This window comes from Gymnoscopelus microlampas, assembly GCF_963454915.1.
Source record: "Gymnoscopelus microlampas genome assembly, chromosome: 19".
NCBI lineage: Eukaryota > Metazoa > Chordata > Actinopteri > Myctophiformes > Myctophidae > Gymnoscopelus > Gymnoscopelus microlampas.
The window spans coordinates 19,782,868-19,810,621 of record NC_139956.1 but is presented as its reverse complement, the minus strand read 5'-3'; the positions used below and the strand labels follow the sequence as shown (position 1 = coordinate 19,810,621).

Here is a 27,754-nt window from a genome sequence, read left to right as displayed (position 1 = left end):
GCAGAGATCGAGATCGGGTGCATCATCGATGGATTCCAAAAATCTGACGGTCCTGTTGTGATCATATACAAAAATATATATATTTTAAAATGATGGCTGACGGAACTGAGTTATCGATGACAATTGCTCAGATTGTCCAGCGACTGAAAGGAAGCCATTTACACTCTCAGATCGAGAGACAGGCCAAAGTGAGTGAACATCAGGTGAACATTTAGCTCTCTGCTCTGGGGAGAGCCTTTTTCTTTGGTGTTACGACCAGGTGGGCGTGGTTTTGAGGCATCGTTTTTGTAAGGTTTAGACATATAACCACGCCCACCTGTGTGAAACACCAAAGAAAGAGGGAGTCCCCTCTGGTCTGCAAGGTGTACGACTCCAAAAGTCGTCCGGAGTCAGTTGTTTACCTCGAACAGCTGACCAGCTTGCAAAATCCAGGGCTGCAATTATTATAGAGTATTTTCTTATTTTTTCTTATCTGATTATTCTGTCGATTACTTTTTGGATTAATCAAATAATTGAGAAGCATGCTTTTTGTAACATTTTGTTTGAATTATTTATACTTTATAGCGCAACAGTGTCATGCAAAAATAGTGAAAATAGCAGATCTACAAGTTTACAACGTGTTGCATCGTGACACATTGTGAGCTATGTAGCTTGTAGATTATTTTCACCATATATCACTTTTATATCCTTTTTTTAAAACTTCACACCTATAATGACATACAATAAATTCTTGATCATCAATTATATTTTTTCTTTAATCGACAAATCGATTAAATCAAATAGTTTGATTAACTGTTGCACCCCTAACACAGTCCATATGATGTTTTTATAACTCATTTTATGTGAACTAGGACTGTTTACACCAACCTGAGATCAAATTGGAATCTCTTAAAGAGGATGTTCGCAGTTTCCTTAAAACCTCTGGTAAGCATGTTGCAAGTGGTAACTGTCACATTTGATGATTTGTCTTTTTTTTTAATAAATACCGTCTCTGGTAATGCACGTGGGCACATTTTTTTTTAACTTAATTTCTTATTTTTATATTATTGTTACTGCAAACAATACTACTAGTGACTACTAGTGCAACAATAATACAGAAACACTTATGTTTACAGGTTGGGAAAGAAAGCTACAGAATGCAGTATATAGAGAAATGCACGTGTAAGTGACTTTCAACCTTTGTTGGGCTATTATAGCATTTGTGTATTTTGTTTTTAAATGCAAAACAACTTTCTTTTCCATATTGATTCTTTGGTTTCACAAATTGTTTGTCAAAACATACCACACTTTGGTTAATCTATCATGCAAAACAACTCTTCCATAATGTATGAATACCTGGCTACAGAGAGTCTGTAATTACAAAAGTTGGAAGGAAGCTATCGTCTTTTAAAAAAAAACGTGGAAATTGCAGCATTCCAAAAATAAATACAAATGCAAGACGGTTGGCTCAAGTACGCAGTTAATTTCTGTTCCTCCAGCTGCTAACGCGTGTCGGCTAGACTCGAGCCTTCATCAGAGCACATTAAAAGGGAACGATGGTGGTACATCACATGCTGCTTTATATTACACCCAATCATACCCACAAGAGGAAGCACACCTGCTCCCCCATATCCAGGAAGCTATCATCTGTTTTGTCATTTCCATTTATGAAAATATATTTTCAAATATATTTTCTGAAGGCATCAGGCTCCAAAGCAGTCAGGCAGTATCACAAAGTTAATTCACCCTCACTGATGTGACTTGCAAACGAGTGACTTGCAAACTTGCACTGATCGATCGTGCAAGTGTGACCCCCCCCCCCCTCAAGATGCCACCTTAGGTGGCTGCCTACTTTGCCTAATGGGTGGTCATGCCAGTTTGAGAAAATGATTGGATTTCCCACTAAGTGGTCAAAGTTTAGACCAATCAACTAACCATACAGGCTCAGTACACGTCCAGATTGTCTGATCCTGTGCATGTGCTGAAATAGTACTGTTACTTTAGATATTATGACCCAATTTACTTTTCTTTTTTTACATGGGTTCAGTTCTTTCAAATTAAGCTCATGTTAAATTTGTAGCCAAAAAGGCCATTGAAAATCTATTAAGAATGGCCTTTTCTTCGCCAAAAGGGCATGCACTCTGACATGCACTGTACATACTGTACACGTGGTCACAATGCAGTTCCTGCCAATTGTGATGCAGACCTGCATGCCCTCAGCCCTCTTGGCCTGTCGCTGGCCCACCGTCACCTCAGTTTGCACCAATATCCTTGTTTGTGTAGTCAAATGATGAGTTTGACGCCTATAATATCTGGATATGAGATTTGTGTTTGTCCGCGTTGGACCCATTTGTCTCTGTCAGATATTGAGGACAGTGTTTAATATGCTCCCTGCTTTGCTGTGTTATTTGATTCTTCTTATCATCTATTGCAGTTTTCGTTTGATTCCCCTTATCTGTGTTCAGCTCTCCAATGGGAAATTAAACAGCAGTCTATCAGTTCAGCTTTTTATACACAGTCTCACAGTGCTGTTTCACCCAGTCTTTTGATGCAGTTTCTATTACATTCAAACAGGGAAAAGCATGTCATTCATTAAAACTGTTTGTTCTACAGTGACAAGGGTGACATAATGTATATAGTCTTCCTTAAGCTTGATTTATGCGCCATCGCTCGACAGTGTTGCTTGCCTAGTCGACGAGAGTACATTTTCAAGCTGCGTTTATAGCTTGAAGTACAATTCTTGTCAGCAAGTGAAGCGACACCTTCAAACTACAGACTATAAATTTGACTTTTTCATAGATTGAAATGCCTACAGCTGCACTGCCCACTGTTTTTCTTTAAGGGTGACATAAAACACTCCCACCCCCTCCTCCCCCTGTTGGACGCGAGTCATCCCAATGTCTTGTTGTAGGGTGTTTATATTGGGGTGAAAGTTGTGTAACACAAGGAGACCATGAGTCACGCAATATGTCTGGGGCATGATAAGTGGGCTTAGACGGGAACCACGTGGTAGACTTGGTTTAGAGGAGTTCACGAGGGGACTAAAGCAGTGTTTCGCAAACAATGGTCCGGGAGCCATTTTTGGGTCGCGACCCCACGTTTTCCTACATAAAATTTGTATTTCAAAAGATTTTCACAAATGAAAATGAAAAAAAACAAAACAATGGTTTCTTGTTTCTTGTCCAGTTTTAAAGAGTTCCCTTCCTCCATTCCCCCACCCATACTGGCACATTGGTTAGACAACAACTGTAAGAAAAAAAGCTAAATAAAGTAAATTACATACAATAAAGATTTTTTGCATATCATCATGCATAAAATTGTATATATACACACTGTATATTAAATATGTACACTAGAGTATATAGTGTATGTACTTTTGTTTTCATAACCTTTCCAATATTCTCCATTTCTGGTATTTAATGGGTTTTTATACACTACTGTTGTTTTTGCGTGGTGCAGCCAACCTCCCCACAGCCACCCTGCAGTCCCTCCAGAACACCTCAAAGAGCCTCTGGCATACATGCGCAAGGCACAGGTCAGTCTGTCTCTTCCTATCTCCATCAGTCAATGTGACACTGTCTCTGCCTGCCCACGCAGGAGATGTGGTCCACTTTTTACCGCTTTCTAGCACCGTATCTGCCGCTAACTGTGTGTGTGTGTATGTGTGTGTGTTCTCCTTGACAGGCCAACTGGGAGAAACGTATCCTCAAAAGCCTAAACAGCATGTGTACAGAGTTGGAAGTCCCACTGGCTCGCAAGGTGCCTAAAATGTGTTTTCAATCAAGGCTGAGCACATTCACAATATTTCTCTGTTGTAGCTTTTGGGAAACATAATTATTTCCTGGTGTAATAGCATTTTTTTACATTGTACCCTTCCACTGTATAGTTTATCGTAACTAATAGGCGGTTTCACTTTGCACTTGTTCACGCTTAAGCTGTGAGCTGTGCTATCTAACTCTGTGGCTAAGCTCTGCTCGAAGCATAGTTAGCTGTTAACTTCTGGGTTGAGTAGGTCAAAGAGCAAAGTCACAATAAGGTCAAGGTAAAAATGTAGAGCAGATTTCCATGAAACATGGAATGATCAGTAAGCTGTTAAAAGAAAAAGCTGCACATCTACTATAAAGCAAGTGCAGGACAAACTGATCAAGGCAGGTCAAAATAAATAGAGTCTGCACACTGTAAAAGTAACTTGCTCCCAATCAGTAGTTTATCAACGTTTCAACAAATAGACCTCTTTGTTTGGAGAGGAGACACTTGGAACAAGAGAAAATGGATTGTTCAGGGTTTGCACCTCCCAGTGTTTTATTGTTTTACATTTTTAATTTCTTAACTAAATGCTTATTTGGGATGTATCTTGCTGATTAAGGCCCACAGGGCTGTATTGACAGGACACACACCTTTTGACATGTTTCTTACTGCTCCGCAGAGGCCTGTAGTGGAGCAGAAGGAGCTTACCAACAAATGGAATGAGATGGGCACCGATGAACCAGGTGTGGACACACTCTCCAGAAGACTGGGGACACCCAAGTCTTCACTAGATGAGAGTTTGGCAGCAGTCAATCAGGCGCTGATGTATTTGAGATTAGCATAAGTGTCCACTAAGTTAGCTCACAGAATTGTACCCCCCCCCCCCCCCCCCCTCAGAGGGCATTGTCATGTCACAGTGCTGAAAGGCCTAGTTCTTGCCCATTCTTCAAACCTGTGCAAAGCACATGGTGTAACCTATGGCAATCTTTGACTACGAAGGCTAAACACAGAACCTTCCATAACCTGAAATCTTCCAGAACTTGTTGTTTTGTTCCAAAATTAGGATCTGAGAACCATATCTGAAACCGAGCCATATAGCGCATGGAAACAAATCCAGAACCTGTGAAATACGTTACACGGCACTGCATGGTTCACTTAGGTCTTTTAGTTGAAAAGAGCCACTAGTGTCCTAACAATGCTATCTGTACAGAGTAGGGTATGATAACATTTAGAGCTGTGTGCCGTCCCCAGGCTATAAACACCAGGGGTTGTGAGCGTACAGTAGAGGCTGTCCAGACTCACCAGACCGAGACGCGATAACGACAGGAATTCCTTCACCTCTCCACCCAGTGCTAAACGTACCCCTTCTCTGGGCTGCTGTGCTGCTGTGCTATTTGCACACTGGCTCACAGTCCTACTAAACCCATTAGGACCAGAGGCCGATTCTACAAATACCTTCTAAATCAGCAGCTCTCACACTTTCAAGATCTTTCCAGAAATGGTCAAAAATAGCAGATGTACTGTGAGCTTGTATATCTGCAATTTTTGAATAGCCAACGCAAAAATCTAAAATGACTCAAGCCTGATTTGTACTTCACATACAGCTTTTGCTGAGATCTTTATTGAGCGTAATGGAAAGCTAGTTTTATGTTAGTCAGATAGTCAGATGTGCTTGAGTATGTACTTAATTGAAAAATGACATGAACTCACGTGCAATCTTCCTACATTCACTTGTCTTCCTGGTCAGATTTAAGTCGCTTCAGGCCTGTTTATGCCCCCAAGGATTTCCTCGAGGTAATTTGACTCCTGACTTATCAAATTATTCGCAGCAGTTTATAGTAAATTGTCTTTTAAATTATGGAGAAAAATGACGCTTGGTGTGCTCTATGTAACGCAGCCTTTCCCATGCTCGCCAGGTACTTGTCAGCTTGCGGAACCCCAACCATGATAACTGTGAGGAGGTCAGCGCCAGGAGCCACTGGGGTCTAATCCAAGTGCCACTCAATGTCAGGGACGTCCGGCAGATGGTAGGGGCCTGACTGTCGTGTGTGTGTGTGTGTGTGTGTGTGTGTGTGTGTGTGTGTGTGTGTGTGTGTGTGTTCCTGTCTGTTCTTTGAACTTTGTTGCTGTCGGGCACAGATCTCATATCTACTTATTTCAACTTTTTACTGTATGTTTTTTCCGCTCAACTTCGTCATGCAATAGTGTCGTATAAAGGTAGCACACAAAAGTAGCAAAGATAGCCGATCTACAAGCTCACAACACGTCACAAAAAAAGTTGACAGTGAAAGTGTTTAACCAATAAGTATTAACAAGAGAAGCGAGAACTGCTTTTTTGAAAGTGAAAGTGGTTAAGTGTTGTCTATGTGGATGTTTGTGACTAAATAATAACTACATTGGATTCATTGGAACAACTTGCAGATACCATACACAAAATACTGTATATAGCAGTGTCTGCTATTAACTCTCTGCCTGCCAGAGTTTTTTCAGAACAGTCTGTAGCCTCTGCCAGGGTTTTGCCATGATTTTGGTACCTGTTCGCGTAGCCACAGATTTTTTTCCTCCAGTATGATTGATCCCCAGATGGTTTCTAATCACAGATGAGATTCAGGTGTGGTTTCACAAATGTCAACGAGGTCATTTTGACCTCGTTGACATGTGTTGTTTGATGTTTCAATATAGCTCAAAACCAGTAGTTTTAAACCAAAAAACAAAGTGAATTGTTTGTCCGTTTGAATTTTAACATTGAAGTGAATGGAGCAGCAAATCTTCGAACATTTTTAGCTCCTAATCTGTTCGTAATTCGACAAGGGTTGAAATTATAAAAAAATGCAAAAAAAAAAAAAAAAAAAAAAAAAAATCCTTTTTTTCCATGACGTATATATACGTCTTTGGCGGACAACAGCTGATAATTAAAAGACGTATATATACGTCATTGGCAGGCATAGAGTTAAGATGATGATAGGTCATGGAAATGGTACAATGAGTTTCTCTAATGTTGTTGAGTAACAGTCAGATTGAAGCCTGTTTGTTTTTTCCAGAGAGAGGCTTATTCAGAACTAAGCTTGACCACTGGCCAGCTGGGTATCGATGACAACACTCACATGCATCCAGGTAATTGCAAACATCAATTTTGTGAATCAGTCAACATGTCTTGTTAGAATTGTGTCAACTAACCATTTTATTCAGTCACTAGTTTATAACTGATCAAATTAAGTACTTGTGTGGCAATATTCAGAAATACTGTATATGAGTCATTTGATACTCATTTGATCTACAGATAAGGTGGCAATAAATGAAAACCTTGATCTCAAATAGAAAATGGACAGAGATCAATTTACATAATTTCATCTATATGTTCAATTGCAAAAATACATGAGATGGAATTTTCCTGATCAGAGATTAAACTTTTGATATTTGTTGATAAAAGTATGTTAGTCACAAATTAGAATGACTAGAATTATGATAATTGTGGGCATCCCTAAATTACACACATTTTCCTGGCTTCCAGTAATGAACATTTACTCAGTTTGTAGAACAATGTTGGCGATGAAGGTTTCATCAGGAAAACACAGATAAACATTTGTTTACTTTATAAACACATCAGATGAAATGGTGTAAACAACGCAGACTTCAGAGCTATCGCATAAGCCTGTGCACCTCGCCCGTGCGTGCCATGAGGCCAGTCTGGTATCTCTCGAACCATATCTCTGTATGTCCAGTAATTGTCAGTTTTATAGTATAGGTCTCAGGATTTAAATAGTATTGTAGTCTGGTTGTGTGTTTGTAAATCAAGCTGATAAAGTTAGTGTGATTTTAAAGCGGATCCCTCCCTGCTGATCGCTGATACATTCCTGTTCATTCTCTCCCATCACTGCACAGATTTGTTTGAAAGCGAGTACGTTCAAATCGGGAAGAAAGGTAAGGGGTTTGGGGGGGATGGTTACATATCTAAACAGGTTTATGTTCAAGATGTCTATTCTGTTGGTCTAATGTCGCCTCATTGACATGGCCAGAGCTTTGCATCTACACGATATGTACAATCACATGCTGAAAATCTTCCGGACACCTCAGATTTGATAAGCGAATAAACTCTCAAAGCTCGTTGAAGGTCAAGTCTTCTTCCATGACCTAGAGAGAATCATCCATGTGGCTTTAGCCTCTCTTCACCGGCTCTCGACAGTATCCATTTTGAAGGTTTTAATATTAAAGCGCTTAACGGGTTGGCCACTTCCTCCTTTTCTGATCTACTTTGCCCTAATTCTGACACAAAGGTCACAGAGGTCCATTTGTTGTTCTTGGTAGTTCCATAGTCTTGTTTAACCCATTAAGACCAGAGGCCGAAAAAAGATATCCACTAAATCCTAACAGTTTTCTGAAAAACATATGTTGCTATAATCAGTGGTTCTTGAACTTTTTCATGTCATCATCATCATCATCCGTTTTTAAGTCTGGAGACTCCCATCCAGGACAGGCTTCAGATGCGCCTCCTCAGGATGGGTTCACATGTGAACCCATTTGATTTGGCGTTAGAAACCCTCATGTCATGGACCCCCAAAATATGTATTTGGCTGTGAACCCCCATCACAAAATATTTTGTGCCAGGGACCCCCAGAAGCAAAGATTTGAGTTAAAAATGTTTGCTTGAAAAAATATATATTCAAAGATTTTCACAAATGTTCAGAATTTTTCTAAAATAGCAGATCTACAAGCTCATAGCGTGGCACAAAGTGACGTGCTATGAGCTTTTATATCTGCTATTTTTGAATAGCCAACCAATGTGCTATACTATATACAATGGGTAAATTAAGTATTGAATGCATCAACTTTTTTCCCAGTAAATATATTTCCAATGACGCTATTCACATGATTTTTTTTACCAGACATTGGTATTAACTCAAGAAATCTACACATGTAAAAACATTACAAAAGTAAAGTCCACAAAGAATTGTGGTATAAAGTGGAATAGCACAGGAACACTCTGCGAAAAAGCAGTGTACTTAGGCAAGGAAAGGCAATGTACCATCTCATTTCCGTAAGTAATTAGTATTTCTACCTCCTATCTGTGCAAAAAAAAACATTAGCTTGGTTAGTTCAAATTGATGGGATATAAAAAGGTTGTTTTGTTACCAAGCAGTCACACAAGAAACATCTCATGATGGATAAAAGCAAAGAGGTCTCTCAAGACATTCGCAACCAGATTGTTGCTCAGCATCAGAATGGAGCATCTTATAATGAGCATAGTGAGGACCAGTTATATGAATAGGCTGACAATTGGTGAAGTGGTCCCTTCACACGTCATCTCCATCTATTTTCCATGTACATCCATTTGCTTCTCTCAAGACATTCGCAACCAGATTGTTGCTCAGCATCAGAATGGAGCATCTTATATTGAGCATAGTGAGGACCAGTTATATGAATAGGCTGACAATTGGTGGAGTGGTCCCTTCACATGTCATCTCCATCTATTTTCCATGTACATCCATTAGCTTTTACGTATGTTTCATTCAGTCACTCAAAAGCGTCCCGGGCTGAATGTCATGATGAACTCTGAACAGATTGCTCATGAAACGCATCATAAGAGCCTGTGCCCTTATCAGCCATGAACTCGTATATAAACAAAAAGCAAAAATGTCACCAAATGTCACCAAAATGAACATAATATGTCCATTACCGGACCTAGCACATAACAATGGACATCATGTTGTACTATAACCATTAATGAGTTTTGGTTAACAGTTATGAAAAACATCCAAAATGGTCATCCTGTACAACCATCCATCCAAGATTATTATATATTTTTTGGAGTATGGAATGTGCTCCAGTACCACAAGAAAATTCCCCCCGGAACGAATTTGGCCCGTGGGCCGCCAGTTGAATATCACAGGCTAAGTGTGGAGTGGACTAACGCCTTCCCTAAAATGTGCAGTAACAGTAGCGGCGGAGTTGAAGCACTGGTGTGTCTTGGTCGTAAAAGATTGGGGTGTATCCTCACACACAGAAAAATCACCGCCCTCATCTCTTCAATCCCATCATTGGCTAAACTGCCCCCACGCTGTTGTGAATGTTGTGAATAGTATGTCCTTTACCACACAGAAAGCTACCACAGATGCAAGGCTATCACACATTTCCTAGCACTAGAGGTGTATACCTTCCCAAAAATCACTATGAGAATTGTTCCCCCCAGATGATACCGATGACTCCAAATTTGGGGTCCTGGCTCACGGACTTAGCTATTTTCAAGATAATTGTTGTAGAGGTGATAAAGGAGGGGACCTAGTATAGACCCCTGGAGGACCCCGGTCAATGAAGTATATATAGGGTTTAATTTGTTAACCCATTTAGACCGGGACCCCTATACGTAATTATACTTTCAATCCGGGAACCCCTTTTGGGGTTGTTGTTGCTATGTATAGTATATAGCAACATTATTTTTTTGTAATGTTTTAATAAATATTTAAAGTTTTTCAGAAAACTTAGATCAGGATTAGAAGGCGTTTTTTGAATCGGCCTCAGGTATAAATGGGTTAAGGCAAGGGTGACCATGCCTTTTGTAGTCAGTGGAAAAGCCTACCACTCAGTATCAGGTGTTTGCCTTCTATCTCTGTTTTTAAATCAAGACAAAAATTGAAGCCTCTATCTATGCACTAGTGTTTGAACAAGTTTAATCTGTATCATGGCTGGCCCGCTTGACATACTGTTACGTGTTTGTTTACTACAGTAACCTTTCAATCGACATCCATATCCCATGTTTATTCGTGTTATTCAATTTTGCACAGCACAATTTTGGTCAGCATCAGGCATTTTTAAAAGTGCTTCTTAAATAAAATGTACTTAAGTGTTTACGTTTTTTATACAAACAGAAAATGAAAATATAATATTCGGAAATAGTGTTAGTGTCGACTACAAATTGCATATACATTTACTTGCTGCAAATACATAAAAAGCAGATGTGTCTGAGCAATTCTTTCCTTCTCTCCCTCTGTCTTTGACTCAACTTATGCTCTGTCTTTCCCCCTCTCCCTCTCCCTTACATACCCCTGATGTCATCTCCTGCCATAATGAATTGTCTCCTTTGCCCTCTCAAGTGGCGTCGTCCCGCGCCGTCTATCCTAACAGACCGAGAGGCGCACTTTAACTCCACACTCATCACCGTGCCATGAATCCAACGTAAACACTGACCTCTTCTAAACCCCAATCAGCCTTTCGATCTGCGGGACTCTTAAGCACACAGCCACCATTTCATATATACACACACGCTTAATTGCCTGTGCTAGCTTGGGTCCCACTCCTTGGCTGGCGTGTGTTTGCCAGGGGCCAAGGCGTATACGTACGGTCGTCTGAGCGTCGAGTGGAGACCAAGAGGAAAATGCTCCAGAAATAAATTCAATAAAGAAGTGAAGGGTGTTTCGTGTTATGGCTGACGAACACCTCAAGTCAAGGACCGTGCATGTTTGGGTACTGTCATGGTTGGTGGAAGGAGACTGGAGTTCAGATTTATGTAGTAGTGTCTGTGTTCAAAACTGTGAGTGGCTTTGGGGGCTTATGTGATGACTTTTGTTAGCAGGCATTGCCAGAACCATTTCTGTGCATAAAGCATGTCCTCAGGGCAAGGCAGTGAATCACAAACTGTTCTGAAAGGCCACTGTGCCATGGCCTGCACTCGCTTTACATCCTGCTAAAAGTGTTATAGACTTCTGTTCTTTATCTGTTTTCACAGTGTAGTATTGTAATGGATGTTGTTGCTTTTGCCGTTGGTAACTGTTTCTGTCTCCCTCCCTTACCAGTGTTGTCTGCGTTGGACTGTGCTGCGGCACAGCAGTACAGCAGGCAGGGCTGTCCCACGGGGCTCCGGGCAGATCTGTGGGCCCTCATCCTCAACTCCACTAACCAGCCCCAGGTACAGTACATGCAGGCGCGCATGCCATGCACACAAGTTGGTCTCTCGCTGTGTTTGTCCGCAGTGATTGTTACAAATTGGCCAGGCGTGCACGGATGAAGCTATTCCCAGCCTTCATCTTGTGTACAAGGTGAACTTTTCAACTGATCCCATTTCCTCGTGATTAGGCTGTTAAGGGCCTGCTGTGCGTTCAAGTCAATAGAGATGCTTAATGATGCAACACAACAGGCTGTGTTGGTATGTGATACATTCACCTTGCTGTTGATACATCCGCTTTAGCATTCAGAGAGCTGTTGCCTTAATTACTATTGGGGGTTTCTTTTTAAGTAAGTAAGTAAGTAGCCTTGTGAACCAGCGGTTCACGAGCCATGTAGGTCAGGATCCTATCTTCTGTTTCCAGATATACAGTATTTAGAGGTGAACAATATGACAGAGGATGTGCACTAAGAATTAAACTTTTTATTTCACTTCACTTTAACCACCGATTTTAAACCTTACAGTATATTCATTGATCGGGCCCACCCAGGGGTCTATACTTTTTTCCCTCTGCACCAAATCTCTTTGCCAAAAATAGCCTGACAAGCTCACAAGCTTGCCTGAGCTTGTAGAGATTCGGACTGTTGGTCTGAATCCGATCGAATTAACACTGGGCACTGCACACCCCCGGGTCACATGGGACACGCGACACGTTTGAGGCCGTTCTGTTAGTAAGTTATGTCCGGGACACACAGACAAACGGACAGGCAGACAGACAGACAGACAGACACACACCCACAGGTTTCGTGAATCAATAGATGTTCCCACCTTTCCACTAAAAAGATTCATTCTATTAGTGGTCATATTTTTTGACCGTCATTCAAGCAGTGAACTTGCATCCAATATTGTTTTTGGATTGCACTTGCATTGAGCTTCCGTGTGCAAAGGAAACAAGCAGATCCCCATGCATGTTTCTGAGCTGGAACAACTGACCACAGATCAGAGCGACTGGTCCCACAGGCAGACATATCCCAGCGGGCCCTACTGTTTACACCACACTGCTGCACCGTGTCCTGGCTGCTCCAATGCCAACGTAATCAAACGCTGGTGATTTAGCATCAGTTAGCTCAAACAGAATGGGTTGCTCCCTGTGTGGCAATGCTCTGTATAATAAATGTTGAGAACACCCCCACCCACACTCCCCGAATATCCCAGCTGTCCTGATAAAAACACAGTGGTGGAGGAAATACTCAATCACATTACTCTGCCATATTTGTACTTGAGTTGAAGTGCAGGAGTACTTGCTTTAAAATAAATACTTTTAAAAATACTTCCATCCATCTGCATCCGCTTATCCAGGGTCGGGTCGCTGGGGCAACACAGTTCCAGCAGAGAGCTCCAGACTTAAGAATTCAAAAGTACAAATTTCAAAATACATTTTGATTTTGATATCAACACATTGCTGTATTGAAATTTTGATATTTTCTAAAGAAATCAAAGATTGTCTGTAATCAAAAACAATCTGCTATTTTCCCTACATTTGAAATGGGGCTTAAGTGGTAAATTCATACTGTACTTTTCCCTCCTTAGAAATGTAGTGGAGTCAAAAGTACAATATTTGTCTTTGAAATGTAGTGGAGTGAAAGTAATCCAACAAGTATCCAACAATACAAATACTCAAGTTAAGTACTAAGTACTACTCAATACTCAATACTCAATACTCAAAACTCAACACAATTTACATAACCGGGAAAGCATCTGTGTCATTTTAGTTTTTAGCTTTACTTACTTTCTTAGCTTTGGCTATTCAAAAATAGCAGTGTTTGAAGTGTTGGAAAATGTTTGGATAATTTTGAATTACGAAAAAGTTTGAGAAATACTGATTCAGATGGCAGTTGTTGAATCGGCCTCAGGTCAAGTACAGAACTCAAGTAAATGTACTTAGTAACCGTCCACCACGGATAAAACAATGCATGCCGTGGGGAGATGGATCTCTGAGGGAGAGCAACAGGGACCTGGCTGAGGTCTGGAGAGTGTTTGCAGAATCCCAGACCAACACCAACACATTGAACAGAAAGTCGGCAAGCGTCAGTACTTTCTGTTTGTGTGCAGACTGCTGTAGTTTGAAGTTATTGCATAAACTGGTGGCTTGTTAAATACCTGAATCTGTTCATCATCAAACTTTAGTTTTTATAGCACATTTTGCACATTAAATACCTGAATCTGTTCATCATCAAGCTCAGTTTTTATAGCACATTTTGCACATTAAAATGTAATACAATGCACTTTCACATCTACTTGATCTCCACTGATGCTGCAATTCTTTCACTATGAAATCCACCTCAATAATATTGTCTTTGTGGACCAGTTCCACATACTTTGGTGCGGTGGCTTGACTGGCTCCGTCTAACCCCCAGATCAGGTATGCTAATGATACAATTACCTCAAATCATCTGATCCGTGGTCAGACAAATGTCTCTTAAAAACTAAATTTCTGTTAGAAAACAAATGAGCAGAACACTTCATTCAAAAATGTATTCCCTGCGGTCCCTTTTGGCCATGTTCGTTTTGCACTTAAACCATATACTTTGTTTGCTGGGGTCCTCCAGGGGACTCGATCCCCTCCTTTTTTCCCTCTACACCAGCTTCTCTTTGCCAAAAATAGACGGTCAACAAATTCAGAACGTGTCATGTGTTGCGACACACTGTGAGCTTGTAGATCTGCCAAATGTTGAACAGAGACTCTCTGGTTCAAGTGGTTAACGTCATGTAAGTGATTTATTCATTGCAAAAATGTACCACATTAATCATTGAGAGTTGGTTCAGAAACAGGGATATCCCTGTCACTCCTGCTCTTTAGTAAACAGAAAATATATTTTCAGGTCAGGATACCATTTTCATCCAGTCAGGAGGAAAGAGAAGTCATACAGGATAAACAAATGAAATTGGAAGTGATGAAACAAAAACACAGGCACACAAAATGGAACTGGAACACTATAACATTTAAGCTGGTAAATGTGTTCTCTCTCCTGATTGGATGAAATTGGTGACCCACCTGAAAACCTATATTCGGAGAGCTAGAAAGAGGGGGAGGCCCATGTTACTGAACAAACATTCTATAGTCTATTAGCAATTAGAATATAGAGCTTTAATATTTTAATAAAACACTTTTTGTTTTAACCAAAATATATCAGTTACAGCACCTTTTTAAATGAACATTTTGTGCCCACAGTGAACTTCACTTCCAGTAACCTCATATCCCCTATTAGATACAGATAAACCGCTTCAACCAGGTGTTTTTTAAATATCTCCCTTTGATGGTGTACAGGTCACTGGATTGTGCTGCGAGACCCTCAAGTCGGGTCTTGAACTCTTGAAGGTCTACAGTACCTTTGGTTCTCCTCTCCTTCCGCCGTTCATTTATATCCAGGGTCCTTAACATCTGTCACCAAAGACATTTTTATTTCCCCCTTTTCCACCAACATTGCCTGTTTTCTGGTTATTTTGTGACAGCTTTGAGCTTAACCACTCTGACGGAAACATGAGAGTCGTCTCCTGCTATCGTCACAGTCAGCGAATGCATAAAACTTAAATTTAACAACGTTCGTGAGGTGGTTTATGGATTTTTTAAATAATAAGTGGGGCAAACTGTTCTTTCTGCACGCTAGGGATTTTTCGGGACATATCCTACAGATCTTACAGACGTTCAGCTCAAAATGCTAACCTCAGTCAAGAATTTAACTGATTTATTTATTGGTATAATAGTCTCATTACTAGAAAATTATTACATGGACAAAGCATATAGATGTTCCCCCTCATCTCTTGTGTCAGTGTAATGAACCACTTAAACTGTCTAGACTTAGTCTACTGGAGCTGAGTTGGCTCTGTACACAGGGACGGATTAATCCCTGCACGCAAAAAAAGTTTTTTGGGGGGGGGCTAGTGAAAGTTACAGGTATGGTGTGTATGATATGAAAACCTTAATCATATTCCATCATATATATATATATTGCCAAAAAATACAAGTTCACGTGAGCTTGTAGGTCGGCTATTTTGGATAATATTCCCCCCAGAATATGGATGCTGGGGTTCAAGTGGTTAAAGATGTCGGTTGATGATGATGATGATGATGATGATGATGATGATGATGATGATGATTACGACTGCTGGTGTGTGTCTGTTCAGGATGTGATGCACTACGAGCAGCTGAAGGCCGGGGTCATACAACACGACCTGCTGGTGGACAACCTCATCTACAAGGTACGCTCCACCTCATTTTGTTTATAATCACCAGTTTATAAAAATGAAACTGGTGATTTGACTGCTTTTCCATTATGCTGACACGAGTTACATTTGTATTTCCCAGTTAACCCATTTAGACCTGAGGCCTGAACTGTCTTCTAAATCCTAACAGTTTTCTGAAACACCTATGTTGCTATAATATCAGTGGTTCTCAAACTTTTTCATGTCAAGGACCACCCAAAATGATATGTATTTGGCCGCGGACCCCCATCTCAAAATATTTAGTTCCAGGGACCCCCCAGAAGCAAAGATTTGAGTTACAAAATAATATATTTTATTATTATATATATAGTAATATAATATATTCAAAGATTTGCACAAATTCTCATGATTTAAAACAAATAGCAGATCTACAAACTCATACTGTAGCCATAAAATAATAGATAAAATGACAGATGGTTTTATCCTTGGGCCTAACAATCTACAAGCTCACAACGCATTGCAGCTTGTATATCAGCTATTTCCGATGCTTGTCCCATCCTCCAGGACGTGAAGCTCACAGCCAGTAATGACGACTACTACTTTGTCTTTGAAGACTATCTCTATCAGGTGAGCTTCTTCTAACTTCATCTCTCATTTCAACCTAATCCTTTTCTGTCCTTTTCACTAAGTGTCTACAGGGAAGGTCAAATAGATCTATTTTGCATATCCTTGTCGGGCAGAAACCTAGTATCTCCATATTTCACCTTTTTAATGTATTTTTATTTTTTGGTAAAATAATGCTCACTTTGTCGTTCAAGAGTGTCACACAAAAGTAGCAAAAGTAGCCTATATACGGTACAACCTCTGCCATTTTTGAGAGAAAAAAACTGTGGATTTTATGCATTCAGCATTGTGACTAAATAATAACTATGTTGGATCCATTGGAACACACATCCTTTTTTCCATTTCCTGAAAAGTAACGTTTTGGACGTACAGTACATAGTTTCTGCTCGACAGCGATGAGTATATCCACTAAGGATACACCGAGGAAGGTGCAGTGTGCGTGCATGTGCCGTGCATTGGGCACCCACGGTGTATTCAGGCCTACACTATCTATTTTTACCTCTCAAGACGGATCCATGTTACATCCTCGTCCTTTCATACCACTAGATGACAGAACAAAACTAAACGTTTATTGCCTTCATACTTCGTCTTTGAATGTCCCAAAGGATTAAACTCATTGCAATACCATCTAATCTCAGCGATTGATAGCAGCAGCCTGCTTCATCTGTTGTTCTATTTTCTGCTTCTTAACTTCAGAGATAATCGCACATAAACAAAAAAAACAACTACGACTAATAGGTCACATGAGAACTTTACACCTACACTCATTGGCCATTCGAAAATAGCTGATCTACAAGCACACAATGCGTCGCATATGCTTGTAGATTTGCTATTTAAAAAAAACGCAACTCGCAACTACCAATATTTACAAGCAACTTTACAGAAAAACAAGCCCAAAGTCGTTTTTAACAAGCAGACATAACACTGCACATAAAAAGTCTCCAGTCTGAGCTTTTGTTATTATTAGCCGCTCCAGTAGCCACAGCTTTGTTTGCCTTCTCACCTGTTGGACAGGTAGATAAGTGAACCAAGCCAGCACTGTGGGATGAGGATGACACATAATGCAGTCACCCCTCCCGGGGGCTTATCGTGATTACACAGGCGTGGCTCAAAAGCTTCACATCTCTGTCAATATTGTCTGAAAGCGAGCACACTAGTCTGTGAAATTATTCAGAAAATTGGGGGTATAATCTTGTGGGAGTGGTGGGCAAAAAAGGAAAAAGTATAATTATTGTAGCGCAGCGTTCTCAACCTTTTCAGGCCGCGACCCCACAAAATACTCATATTTGAACTGGGAACCCCCCACCCTGACAAGCACTTGGAATTGTAGGAGCTGAGGAATTGCATTTTGTTTGACTCGGTTCCGCAGATAAATATTTTGAAAATAGCAGATCTTCAAGCTTGTCGATCATTTATTTTTGCCTCAATTTTTGCCTCTTTCTTATACTATTTGACAATTTGGTATTTTTTAGGTATTAAAAAGGTATTAAAAGTCCTTAAATTGTCACTTCACTGTCATCTGCGGACCCCCCCAAAATTATGTGGGGATCCCCCTGGGGGTCCCGACCCACAGGTTGAGAACCATTGGTGTAAGTGAAAGAAATTGTAATGAGCAATACTTCTCTTAATTACATGAACCCTAGCATCCCTATTGTAGGTATGCTATGCACTGTACTTGGGTATGTAATATAAGCGAACATTTGGTCAAAATAGGTGAACATACAGCTAAAATGGCAGATCTGCAGGCTCACAAAGCATCACAACGTGCCACATCGTAGATCTGAGTAGTGAGGCCATGTATTATTATTAATAATAATAATAATAATAATAATAATACAATGCACTTCACATTTGAAACAAATCTCAAGTGCTACAGACTAAAAACATTTGCATTAAAACAAAAAAAGATGAAATAATTCATAAATAATGATTCAATGAATTTATAATTAATTGATTGAATTAATTCTTTGCATTTTGGCCTCTTTCTAAAATGAACATTGTCTAGTATCCAGTCCCACAGGTTGATCAAAGAGCAGAACCTATGAACTCCACAGACACCCCCATAGTCATTGTTTTCCGTCTCGTCCGTGAGGTCGGTTCATCGCAAGGCTAATTTGCTGAATGCAATACAGCTCAAGTGGCCAGGGGAATTGAAATTCATTCCCCCAAAAAACACAGAGATGGGATTGTAATGGAAAAACCTCCACTCATATTTCGTGAAGCGAATGGCCACTTCAGAGCCTGTTACGGTTCACTTGTCTGTCTCAGAACATCCTGGAATGTTGGCTCCAGCTGGCCTGGTTTAATAGACTGAAAGTAATGGAAGTGACTCAAGCACATCATTTCGCCAGTGACCAAATAAAAGTGTTTTAATAGAAGCCCTAGGTAACTTAAGAACGGTAACTGTGTGTGTGTGTGTGTGTGTGTGTGTGTGTGTGGGCTCAGATTGTCGGTCCTCATCTGTGTGTACGTGTATTTTGAAGGGGGTGCGTGTGATGTATTTTCTTAATTACACGTTTGATTGCATGCATGCGTGTGCGTGTGTGTGTACCTGTGCAAGAAGCCTTCATCATGTTGCATGCCTGTATGATTGGAAAAAGACCCAAGTAATCAGCACAATAGTGTGCTGATTACTTGGGATAATGTTTTAAAATGAATGCAAACCCTTTTAACCCATTAAGACCTGAGGCCAATTCTACAAATGCCTTCTAAATCAGTAGTTCTCACACTTTCAAGATTAAAAAAAAAAGAGTAAATTGCAGAAATTGCAGATGTACAAGCTCGCAGAGTGGCACGAAGTGACGGACTGTGAGCTTGTATATCTGCTATTTTTGAATAGCCAACGCAAACATTTTAAATTACACAGATTGGTTTTAATGGGTTAAACTTCTGCAGCATTTGAATGTTAAGTAAATATGATTTTAATTGTGTTGATTCAAATAAGCCCCAGCTTACTGTGTGTGTGTGTGTGTGTGTGTGTGTGTGTGTGTGTGTGTGTGTGTGTGTGTGTGTGTGTGTGTGTGTGTGTGTGTGTGTGTGTGTGTGTGTGTGTGTGTGTGTGTGTGTGTGTGTGTGTGTGTGTGTGTTGTACTGTACTGTTTATACTGTACGTGGGTGTAACGTGTAAATGTGTGTATGTCCAGGTGCTGCTGTGCTTCTCCAGAGACACCGCTGTCTTGGAACACTTCGGTTATAACAGCGCCACTCCTCCCAAGTCCTACATCCAGGGTGAGACTCTCTGTCCTTCGCCGAGCAGCACACGTAGAGATGGGACGGGACGATATGAAAATGACATGTCACGATTCTGCTTAACCCATTGAGACCTGAAGCCAATTCTACATGTCTCCTAAATCTCAACAGTATTCTGAAAAACGGATGTTTCTATATCAGTGGTGCTCAAACTTTTTCATGTCAAGGACCCCCAAAATGATATGTATTTGGCCGCTGACCCCCATCAAAATATTTTGTTCCAGGGACCGCCCAGAAGCAGAGATTTGAGTTAAAAATGTTGGCTTTAAAAATATATATATTCAAAGATTTGCACACATTTTCACGATTTTTCAAAAATAGCAGATCTACAAGTGAGCTTGTATATCTGCTATTTTTGAATAGCCCAAAGTGTAAAATAATGCTTTTTAGCTCAAATATAAAAATGACACAGTTCCAGGTCTTAATGGGTTAAAACTTAAAATGACACTACTTCTTCTTTTAAAGATTTATTTTTGGGCTTTTATGCCATTATTGATAGGATGCTAGATTGATAGGAAATGGGGAGAGAGATGGGGAGTGACATGCAGCAAAGGCCGTCGGGGCTCGGGACTCGAACCTGCAACGCGCTGTCAGGCTACCTGGACCGCTACGCTAGCCGTCCAGGCCTTAAAATTACACTTTTGTGTACGTTCCGAGCGTTCCTCCCAGCATCCCTATTCTGGGAGGAACGTTCGGCAAAAATAGCCGATCTACAAGCTCACAAGCTTGTAGATCTGCTATTTTTGGCGAATCGATTTGTGTATAGTGAAATAAGAGTGTACCAAATGTACTCCTCACAGGTCCGTATTATCAAGTATCGACGGTTTAATGGTACTGAATTTGCAGCTCAACAAAACTAATTAATCCTAGTGTATGACGGAGGGCAATTAAACAATAAATTAAAATCTCTGCGATACGATTATTGTGAGCGTTTTTTATCACCATAAATGATAATGACGATTATCGTACCATCCCTAAACACACACATCATTGCTGTCGGGTGGAATCGTTCTACGGTTTGCCCGGAACTGTTCCTTTTCAGGAAATGGGGGAAAAAAGTCTTAATACTTTTCATTAGAATAAATATGTATACGTAAATATGTACTTGTCAAAAGCAATAAATACATTAAAAAAATGTAATATGTATAAAATTCACAAACAGACTTAACTACTTTCAACCTGGCCTCCCTGTTTTGGGCAGTTTTTTCAAAGTTTTCACAGTTTTGTTTTTAAATTGCAAAAATAGCTGATCTACAAACTCAAAATGCATCGCAATGTGATGCGTTGTGACCTTGTAGATCAGCTTGTCACTACCTTTGCTCAACAACTTGGTCTGGCCCCAAGCGCTGGGTGGGCGTTTTGCAGAAACCAAAAGGTGGAATAGCCAATCAGCATCTGTCAATCACAATCACATGATCATGTGAATTCACTCGACCTGGGATGGTTTACCAGGACAATGCTAAATACAAATATCACCCTGATGTATCGCTCAGTCTTTCTGTAATGTATATTATGGGGATCAGGATGCTGAGAATACAATAGCAATAACAACTGTGTGTGTGCCTTTAGGAAAAGTGGGCGATGAAGAGTGTGCTGTGGTGTATCCTCCTAACGGTGAGACTGCATCTTCACTTTCACATAGTGCTCAGGAGCAGTTGCCAGCATGAATTATCAAGCATATCACTCTAGAGATTTTAGACATCTCTGAGAAATGTTAGCCAGGCCTTTTCCTGGGAAAATGGGTCCAGGAAACAGCCAGCCGATGTACTATGAATCACCCCATTCAATGGAAAGGAATTACATCCAAATGTCCCGATTAAACTGCAGGTAAATGTGTTTGTGGGATTGGCGGGGGTGGCTGATTTAAACAGTCGCACCTGGCCTGGGTCAAACTACTGATTGGACTCGGAGCTAGTTGTGACTACACACCTGTTCTGCATCTACAGTAGGTAATCGATGCACACAGGATTAATCAGTCATTCCCTCAAACATTCGAGGAGGAGAGACACATTGTCATGATAGGTTATGTATCTGCCTTTTTTTTAGGTTGTTTTGGTTATTTGTTTATTTGTGGCCATCTACTATAATATACACCTAATGCATGGCAAGCAGCATGTGGTCGCTCAGAAATAAAGATAACTGATATCAAAACCTTGCCTGTCGTGCTTAGCCTGTTGCAAAAACAACAAAAATATCAGTTTATCCATGATACCCATGCACTTTAGTTCTCTAATCAATGTAGGACAGGTTCCAGCTACTTAATTGCAGAGCATACAATAGACACTTTTCAAAGCAGACATGTTTAGGTAAACACAGATGAAGATTAGAAAAGTGTGCTCCTCGGAGCACAGGTCTCCGCCAGGCCAGATGGGCGGGCCATCATTGTAAGAATGTATTGCACACGATATGTTGATTTGCGGAAGTGCTGAAAATCTCTACGAGTAGTAGTAGATGTTTGGACAAAATCAGTAGGATTAACATAAAAAAGATTGTTTTGCATAAATCACTATAACAGGCCGAAGGCCTGGCGGCGATAATAATGTAGTAATAACATTGATTTTGAGTGTGTTGCATACTGTGTGCCAGGATGGACACCTCATGTACAGTTAACTTCATGTTGGCACGCAGAAACAAACCTACAGTAGTAAATGAAACATGATTAACGCATGATTAACGTTGTTACTGTCCTTCAGCTGCGTTCAACAGTGAAAACAGCCTCTGTGAAAGGCATCCATGGGATTGAATTGTTTATATTGTGCAATGCAGTGAATTGACTTGAAAATGTCTCTCAAACAGGTGTCATTCCATTTCATGGATTTTCAATGTATGGTGAGTACAATTTATACGTCAACATTATCAATGTCTACAGTAAACACGTGAAAGGCAAAATGTGTGAGCAGTATCTAAAATATTGATGATTTGTGTGTGTGTGTGTGTGTGTGTGTGTGTGTGTCTGTGTCTGTGTCTGTCTGTCTGTCTTCCAGTGGCTCCTCTGTGCTTCCTCTATAATGAGCCGTCAAAGCTGTACAGTGTGTTCAGAGAGATGTATGTACGCTACTTCTTCAGACTGCACTCTATATCCTCCTCGCATTCAGTAAGCACACACACACACACACACACACACACACACACACACACACACACACACACACACACACACACACACACACACACACACACACACACACACACACACACACACACAGTCTAGCTTATCTTCTATTCACAAATTATTATAAAAAATAATTATATGTATGTGCTATTTCATGGCTCAGTTGTATCCTGTATTTTGTGTTTGTGCACACACAGTTCATAATGTGTGTGTGTGTGTGTGTGTGTGTGTGTGTGTGTGCAGGGCATCGTATCTCTGTGTCTCCAGTTTGAATGTCTGCTCCAGACGCACCTCCCCCAGCTCTTTTACCACCTTCGACAGATCGATGCTCAGCCGTGAGTAGCCTGCTCATACAAATATCTCATTATGTGTCTGTCAACTTTCAACATACTGGGGATGTGTTGTAACGCCCTGTATTAAATAATAGATGCAAACATTATCATTGCAGGGAAAGTAGCAACATTCATATTATCATGGTTTCATCGGGGATGGAAAATGTAGATACCTTTTTCCTAACCACTTAAAAACTTAGTTGACTAGAGTTGCTCTGTGGTGTATTTGGTCCCCTACTTTCTTCCCTCTCTACACCAAATCTCTTCGGAGACATTAGCCGATCTACAAGGTCATGTGTTGTGAGCTTATAGATCTATTATTTTTGCTGATTGTACGCCTATTTTTGCAGAATTGTTCACCTATAATGATGTGCTTAGAATAGGTACGCTAGGTTAATAGTATTCACACAGAGAGAATTGACCGGCATCAGGAGGAGTGTTGTGTTCTTGTGTGTGTAGAATAGATTAATAATAACCCTTACCTTGGTTAGAAGTTAGAACTCAGTAAAGTTTAGGCTTGACCAAGGACCCTGATTTTCTTGGACCAGTTAAATAATTTAGCCATATGAACCGCAATCTGGGAAAACATTTGGTTAAAATAAATATTATTCATTCAATCTGTTTTGAGAGATTACACAAACCTCTATCATCCCTATTCTGGGCATGTTATATAATACAGTAGCTGAACGCTTGCAAAAATATCAGATCTACAAGTTTTGCAACATGTTGTGAGCTTGTAGATCTGCTATTTGACTACTACTTGAAGTAAATATGTTCTTCTGTCACTAATACTATTAGATTATTACATTATGCTTTACTGCTCATGTGGTGTTAATACAGTGTTTTAATCTTCCACCCACTCCATTTCATCCTTCAAACCAGTTGTTGCAGTGAGGTTGCAAAATACATGAGGTTGTACTGCCACCTTGTGGTGAATTGGTGAAAACACACATGAAACTAAGTAACCAAGTATGGTGTTTTCATGGAAACCGTACACTCAAGTTGAAATTATGACAAGTCGACATTTCCACTAAATGGATGAAAGATCGTAAAGTGTATTGTTGTTATTATTATTATTATTGAATTGGGAATGAGAATATAGTGCCACCTGTGGTGTTACGATTACTCAAGTAACTGCTTTACGTGTGATTACCTCATTGGCTTAGAGAACTGATTAAGCTCTCTGGCTGTATGTGAGAGCTAAACATTGTTTTATTTTTATCAGCAAAACTGACCTGTATTTGACTTGTATATGCTCCATACTGGACTGAGAGTACCCATACTTTATGCAGGCTTGTTGAAAGTAAACAAACCAACACAAAACATGATATATAGCCTCATACCTACATAGACAGATCAAGTGCAAAAAAAGTATTTATTATACAAAGAAGCGTATTGTGTGTTCTTTTTTTCATCAGTAAACAAGAGCTCTTGTATAACCTGTTAACTCTGTGTCCAGGTTGCGTATAGCTTTTAAGTGGATGGTGCGGGCCTTTTCCGGGTATCTCTCCACGGACCAGCTGTTGCTACTCTGGGACCGTATCCTGGGCTATGACTCACTGGAGATAGTGGCAGGTAGGCTTTTACTGTACCAGCACTCAGTTTGAACTCAGTGTCTTCCTGTTTGCATTATAGCACTGTTTCTCAACGTTGGGTCTGGGGACACGGGGGGTAAAATGGCCCCTTTTGGGTGGATTTTGCAGTGAGATTTGACTCCCAGGTCTGTGGCCTAATGCATATCAAACTGGGGGTCCTTGAAATTAAAAAGGTTGAGAATCACTGCACTATAGTCTAAAAAACTATTTTCTCATGTTCCTCCCTTACCTCCCCTCCTCATCTTTCCCATGCCATGCCCTTTTCTTTCTCCTCCTTCACCCCGATCTCTCTCTCTCTCTGTCTCTCTCTCTATCTCTCTCATGGCCATCACTTTGCTGTCCTCTCTTCCTCCCACCTTCAGTCCTAGCAGCTGCTGTGTTTGCCTTCCGCGCTGAGAATCTGATGGAGGTGACGTCTCTGGCCTCGGCCGAGGTGAGTTGCTTTTCACGCCCGTGTGCGTGTGTGCGTGCGTGGGCGACTGGGCGTCCATGTGTATGTAGATGCGAGGGACTGCGCTTTCACCCCTACTCTGCTCCCTGTTCACCATCGCAGCCCTACAGGGCTGGAAATAGCCCCTGATTACCAGACGGTGCCTGTAACCCGGTCTTCTGCATGCATGCACGCATCTTAAAAAAAGAAAAAAAAAAGAAACGCTGGCTGGACACTCTAGAATCCTCGGCCCCTTGCTTATGTACACCCACCTCCTCACCCCGTACCCTCCAACCACCAACACCCAGTCCACTCCCAATCACCGCCACCTCCTCAAAAAGGCCCTTGCTATAGCTGAAATAGTACGCGTCGGGGGGATTTTATATATAAAGCCCAGCATGGGTCTGTATTTTGCTTTTTAGACGACGAAGCACGCGAAACGGTTGATGTCACTGACGATTAAAAAGCGCAGCTCGCCGGGCTGAGTCATGTCAGTAAAAAGGTTGAAAGGTGTCACATGACTAAGGCGAAAGGCGCGACTGATGGATTTGACTGAAACTCGGGGTGGGTGGACATATTCCACGTCCCACGCTGTCATTCCAGGAGCTGTTATTACAGGGAGTACGTCATTGCCGCGCATCGTGATCGTGTCATGTCGTGTATACACAGCACTGGTTCTCTACATCGGGGCCGGGGTCCACCAGGGGGTCCAAATGGACCCTTACCGGTCTTGAACTCTGGGAGAGTACAAATGGAACCAAATGGAACCGTAAGGGTCCATTTAGGTCCATTTCTACACTCTCAGAGTTAAATGAACACTGAGGATTTTACAGTGTAGATTGGGGTCCCAGAGATGAAAAGAAATCACATCAAATTGGGGTCGGTGGCCTAATGTATATCAACCTGAGGGTCCTCGAAATGAAAAAGGTTGAGAATCACTGGTGTACAGTACAGTGTATATCGTTGCTGTTGGGTGGAGACTTTGTACGTCCAAAACCGTTGCTTTTATTTAGTCACAAGCTCTTGTCTTGTTAATACTTTTCATGGATTCAATATTTATAAAACCCACAAACAGACCATTTTCACTTTCACTTTCAAAATCTTTTGAGGATAGCAGATCAACACTCTCCCAGAGCTTGAACATCTGCTATTTTCACTACTTTTGCGCGACGTGTACAAAGAAGAAGAATTCATTTACAAAATGTTGAAATATGGAGATACAAGGTTTCTGCCTGACAGGAACGATATACAGTATACTATTTCACCAGTTCCCATACTATGCTGTGGCCATCATAACGACAGAAAAAAGTAAGCCTTGTGATGATAACTCACCCTCCTTTCGCCCCTTCTCCCCTCTCCTCCCTCCACCCCATCGCCCTCCTTCCCGCTAGCCTCCTGTGTGAGTGGGTGGAGCAGGAGGGGTTTGGGAGGGGGGGGTCGGTTAATCCAGCGAGTGACGCACAGGGCGTCAAGCTGACCTGATGGTCTAACATGCTGGCCGGAACTATTTGCTTGCTCATTTAGCACCTGGCCCTGTGGAGAAGCTATTATAACACACTGCTCCTTACCTTATTTTTAGAGCCCCGGGCCCAGCGTTGAAATATTAGACCCTCTCTCTAAACATGATAGGGTCCCTAAATTTAATCTCTTGTCAATCCCAAAAGGCCATGGTGGGGAACGGCATATTCCAACACGCGAGTCGTCGTTTTGCAGAGGATCCTGCAATCAGTGTCACTGTGGTTCGTTTTTCAAACGCTGAAATTATGTTTCGTGGGGGGGGAGTTCTCAGGAGGTTGCTGCTACATAAGGGATGTGCAAGCAATTATGGCGAAACAGTGTCTGATTTGCGTTTCGTTTGATGACCTCATCACAGGCTGTCCTCGCTGACCTTTCAACTCTGAAGGTCATGCCCCTCATCCAGATCTTCCTTTTTGCCACCGACATCTGAGGAGCATTGCATGGCGTGGTGCCGTGCGTTTGAACGCATGCACCACCTGGGCGATAAAGCGATGCCAGACGGCCGTGCTGTTGCCATGCCGACGCCATTGATCATCCATCAGGAGTTGCTGACTTATTGTGTCTGGAACACCAACAAACCGCAACAAAACACATATTTGGCACGTATGCACATTCATTCCAGACCCCATCAATTAGTATTGCACATGGTCAAGTAAAAAGACATATCCCCCCCCCGGAATGCATGCTCCATAACTAGTTATTACACTGTTTCATGTTATTAGATATTATACTGTACGTATAGTCTGCAGAAGAGCAAGGCTAACTAACCTCCTTGCTGAAGAAAGATGTATGCCAATGCTAGGACTAGCTGAGAGGCTCATTAACAGATGTGTTGAATGAAGCAGTAATTGTACTGCATTAACAGCATGTGAGAAAACAGTGCTATCATCTTTGAGTCGGTTTAATGAAGTGTTAATGAGATTGAGTAATGTATTTGGTAACTGCAACTTGTCATAATGCTGCACTGTTGCTTATTAATGAGAAGATCGGAAGCTCCCACAGCAGCTACAAATTGCAATATTCTACAACAATTGCACAGATGCATTTTTGATGCGGCTGTACTGTACA

General features: G+C 41.0%; 1 protein-coding gene across 2 annotated transcripts; it reads left to right on the top strand.

The window, feature by feature from the left end:
- Positions 1 to 33: 33 nt before the first annotated feature.
- tbc1d19 (TBC1 domain family, member 19) lies at positions 34 to 27,706 on the top strand. 2 transcript variants are annotated; one of them, XM_084043494.1, is made up of 21 exons: positions 34 to 188; positions 852 to 924; positions 1,116 to 1,161; positions 3,439 to 3,514; positions 3,664 to 3,738; positions 4,406 to 4,469; positions 5,474 to 5,520; positions 5,643 to 5,753; positions 6,768 to 6,840; positions 7,609 to 7,647; positions 11,514 to 11,626; positions 15,788 to 15,862; positions 16,391 to 16,453; positions 19,594 to 19,678; positions 21,269 to 21,313; positions 22,496 to 22,528; positions 22,684 to 22,793; positions 23,055 to 23,146; positions 24,603 to 24,718; positions 25,101 to 25,171; positions 27,042 to 27,706. In XM_084043494.1, the coding sequence occupies exons 1-21, from the start codon at positions 90 to 92 to the stop codon at positions 27,114 to 27,116; spliced, it is 1,581 nt and encodes a 526-aa protein (XP_083899620.1). In that variant the 5' UTR covers positions 34 to 89; the 3' UTR covers positions 27,117 to 27,706. The 2 variants fall into 2 exon arrangements, 1 of the variants encoding a protein (XP_083899620.1); XR_014599701.1 differs by lacking the exon at positions 27,042 to 27,706 and having other exon boundaries at positions 22,684 to 22,744; positions 25,101 to 25,118.
- The last annotated feature ends 48 nt before the right edge of the window (positions 27,707 to 27,754 follow it).